This window comes from Cyprinodon variegatus, unplaced genomic scaffold (assembly GCF_000732505.1).
Source record: "Cyprinodon variegatus isolate N-32 unplaced genomic scaffold, C_variegatus-1.0 Scaffold190, whole genome shotgun sequence".
Classification (NCBI taxonomy): domain Eukaryota; kingdom Metazoa; phylum Chordata; class Actinopteri; order Cyprinodontiformes; family Cyprinodontidae; genus Cyprinodon; species Cyprinodon variegatus.
Window position 1 is genome coordinate 416,253 of NW_015150643.1, and position 3,549 is coordinate 419,801.

At 42.3% G+C, this 3,549-nt stretch overlaps 1 protein-coding gene across 1 annotated transcript in view; it reads right to left on the reverse strand.

Annotated features, from left to right (window-relative positions):
• The window catches only part of LOC107087660 (N-acetylmuramoyl-L-alanine amidase-like), a 4,147-nt gene extending 609 nt beyond the window's left edge, over nucleotides 1–3,538 (reverse strand). Inside the window, exons 1-4 of the mRNA XM_015379349.1 lie at nucleotides 3,451–3,538; nucleotides 1,941–2,768; nucleotides 1,613–1,823; nucleotides 1,241–1,535 (exon numbers count right to left, since the gene is read on the reverse strand). Of these exons, the coding sequence (XP_015234835.1) occupies nucleotides 1,241–1,535; nucleotides 1,613–1,823; nucleotides 1,941–2,768; nucleotides 3,451–3,538 (1,422 nt within the window). The remainder of the gene's footprint in view (nucleotides 1–1,240; nucleotides 1,536–1,612; nucleotides 1,824–1,940; nucleotides 2,769–3,450) is intronic.
• Between the last annotated feature and the right edge of the window lie 11 nt (nucleotides 3,539–3,549).

Consider the following 3,549-nt stretch of genomic DNA (forward strand, 5'->3'; position numbering starts at 1 on the left):
AAAACAGGTAGGACTGATTTAAAGCACTTTTTAGAAAAGGCAAAGAAGAATGAACAATCTGGGATTCGCATGGAAAATAATATAATACAGTGTATGCTGGTGAAGGTTGTCAGTCATCCAGGTCATAGTCATTCAAAAATTCAAAAAAATATCCACTGGACTTGGTTTTCACATTTTCACATTCACATTTGAATTGAGAAAGCTTCCTGGAGAGGTGGCGAAACTTCAAATCTTGAAAACCAAGTCCAGTGGATATTTTTTTGAATTTTTACGGAATAATACAGTGTACTTTTTCTAGATGTTTGTTAATTTCATAGTTGCTCTTAAATAAAAACCTTCTCAGAAAATAAATAAATATTTAAAAAATATAAAGCTGACTAATAGCTTACACATTATTAAACTGGTAAAAAAAAATTTTGGTTTGTGCCACAATATTGGATCATGCAAAACACAGATTTACAAAGATTTATACAAAAAGTAAACCTGGACATGAAATTATGTTTTGTTTTTATAAGTGGTTTTATATTTTTGTTGCTGTTGGAACTTATATAAATATACTGGTTTGATAACTAAGTATACGTTTTATCGTTTTTTTGCACATGTCTATTTTGAATTTATAGCCTCCCCAGAACAGGGAGGTGACATATCTTGTGATGGAACGACTGGGATTGTCGTTGATGGTACTGAAAAACTATCGACCACTTATAAGGTAAAAACAAAACTTAATGGCATCTTGACTGAGGATTGTTTTAGTTTTTTTGCTTTAGACAAACTACTCAGCAGAGAAGTTGATAATATTTTAAAAGCTATCTGCAAAGTCTGCAGCAACCAGATCTGCCTGTTGTTTTCCAGTTGTTGGAAAATAGATCTGAGAATGACACAAAACTTCCTACTGGAGTAATTAAAAGTTTTACCATGCCTTTTACTAATTAGAGCTGTTTAAGCTTTTTATCGGGATCCTCCCCACTTTGCTTTCACTTAGATTTGTGTAATGTCATGAGATTGACACTACATGGTGGTAGTACTGTATATTATGAAACCAAAAGTTGAAAAGAAAAAAGTGTGATAATGTAGAAAAGCAAAAATACTATGCCCTCAAAGAAGGATTCTGGCTATAAGAGGGCTTTTTTCTAATATCTATTATGTGAAAAAGAAACTCAATAGGATTTATTTTTCATTTCTTAGATCTCAGCTTTGATTTGTTTTAAGTTAACATTCCAAAGGCAGGATTCCTACATACCCCATAGTGATCCCAGCGTTTAATTTCTTGATAGAAGGCGTCTCCTGGAGAGGCTGAGGTCACCATGTCTCTGTGCCCTTTTATGATGTAGGAGGACACCAGCCGCCCTCCACGTACAGCACAGGATGCCAGCTGCTTTCTCACCAGATCCATAGAGTGCGTAGATGGCAGACGGCTTTGGAAGTTCCCGATAAAGGAGACGCCATAGCCTTTGGAGTTGTATCCATATGTGTGGGCTCCCTGCCAGTTCCAGCCACGGCCCTCGTAAATGTTTCCATCGCCGCCAACGACAAAGCTTTAGAGGAAATGTATTCTTAATTACCAGAGAAAGTTTGACATATAGGAGTAATCTTACAGTGCTACTCATTTTACTTGTATCCAATGTCAGCCCAGTCCTTGTGTTTTTGGTGGTAGCGTTGCATGGATTGCATGTCTGCAGCGCATTTCTCAAAGGTCAAACAAGGCTCACTTGGTGTGTGAGTGTGATGGATGAATAAGTAGGTAAGAGGCAAGGACAGCTGGGTGGGTGTCCCTTTGTAAGGTTCAGCGCCCCATGAAGCTCGAGAAACAATTGGTGGACAAACTGTTAAGATATAAACATTTCAGAAGTTCAATTAAAACAGCCATTTCTTTCTTTTGTTCGATGGTAAACCTGAACACTACACAAGACAGTTCAACTGTGGTTTGATCTCATACTCACCAACATACATATGAACAAACTCTTTCAATCCTTCCTCCACTACAGCCATCAGCTCCCGCTTGGTCTGCACTTCCATCTTTGGGTGTCCCGCCAGCCTTTGCTGCAGGTCTATAGACTTCAACACCTGTCTGGCCAGCAAAGGAGGGAGGAGCAGGGCTTTGAAGTTCTCCCTGCGACGTTGACTAATGAGACGCGGGGCTCCGTCCATTCCCCTACTGTCCAACTGGTGATTGTAGTACTCATTGAGCAGACTGCTGAGCTTGACAAGAAGGCTGGGATTGGCTGAAACCTCCTTCCCTAATATGATGCCGTCCATGCCTCCGTTAACCTGAGCTGTGGTGAGCAAAGTTGGTTTGTCTGAGAGCGTGAAGACTTGGGGAGACGTTAAGCTGTCCCAAAAGCCATCAGGTCCGAAGAGATTTGTGCCAGAAGAGCCGTGCCTGAGAGAGAGACCAAGATCTTTGGCTAGAGTGAGCTGGTAGAGACCTGGAGCTCGTCCTCGAGTCTTGGAAAGAAGGCCAGCTTCAATGCCCAGGAGGAGCGGTCCAAGGGCAACCGTGGTACCATCTGGCGTCAGAACCACTCCTTCTTCTTTGGAACCTTTCAGCACCCTGTGATGTACAGCTTTGCGAAGGTATTCTGAGAGTTTAGCAGGCAGCTCAGAACCACTAGCCTCAGCATCGGGGAGGAAGTACTGGATGAAGGCATCATTGAGGCCAGCTGCTTTGCGCAGCATCTTCAACACATCAGCTGGACCTTTGCCAGGGTCCTCATCTTCTATTTTCTTTACAGCCCTGATGAAGTCCTTCATGTGGTTTGAAAATGAGGCTGCCAAAAAAATAAAACGTTTTAAATTTCAGTCATTGACACAAACACCTTTTTAAAAACAGTGTTGAAATAAGGTTAAAGCTGAAAGGGAAGTTCTTTGAAGACTAATTTATTTAACTGTGTCTCAATATTATTCTGCTAAATTGCTAATCAGCTAATGCAGTTAGCGTGTCCATCAACCCTTTTTTGGCAGGGTTAGGCCCCCTGTTGCCCTCACCAAGACACTCCTAAAGAATCACTCACAGGTAAATGAAATGATCTTGGTGCTGATGTCTGATCTGATTACTCATTTCATTGACCTGCTTATCTCTGCCCAGTTCTCATTACCGCTCATCTGATCCACCAGTTTCAGTCTCTATTTAACCAGCCTTCAGACCAGTCATCAGTGCGAGCAAATGGTGAGAAGTTGTTGAGCATTCCTGTGTTTCTGATTGCCTCATACTGACACGTTCTTCCTCTCGACCTCTAAGCCTGCCTTTCCCCATTCTGATCTGTTTGCCTGACCTGTCTTCATACTCCTGCCGGATGTCTGTGTACTAAACCTGGAACAGTTTCCCAACTCCATTCTGGATCCCCCCTTGACATCTCTTTGGATCTCTGGATCTCTGATCTGCTGGCTCTCACTACCAAGCACGTCACCGAAACCGGCTTTGGCTTCAGTGCTCTGGATTGTCCTGCCTACCTTCATCTGCTTGGTTCTGATCTCCCGACTGTCCTCCAGCCACCGATAAAATCAGTTTCTGGGACTCTCTGGGCAGCACCTGCTGCATCGTGTTGGGAG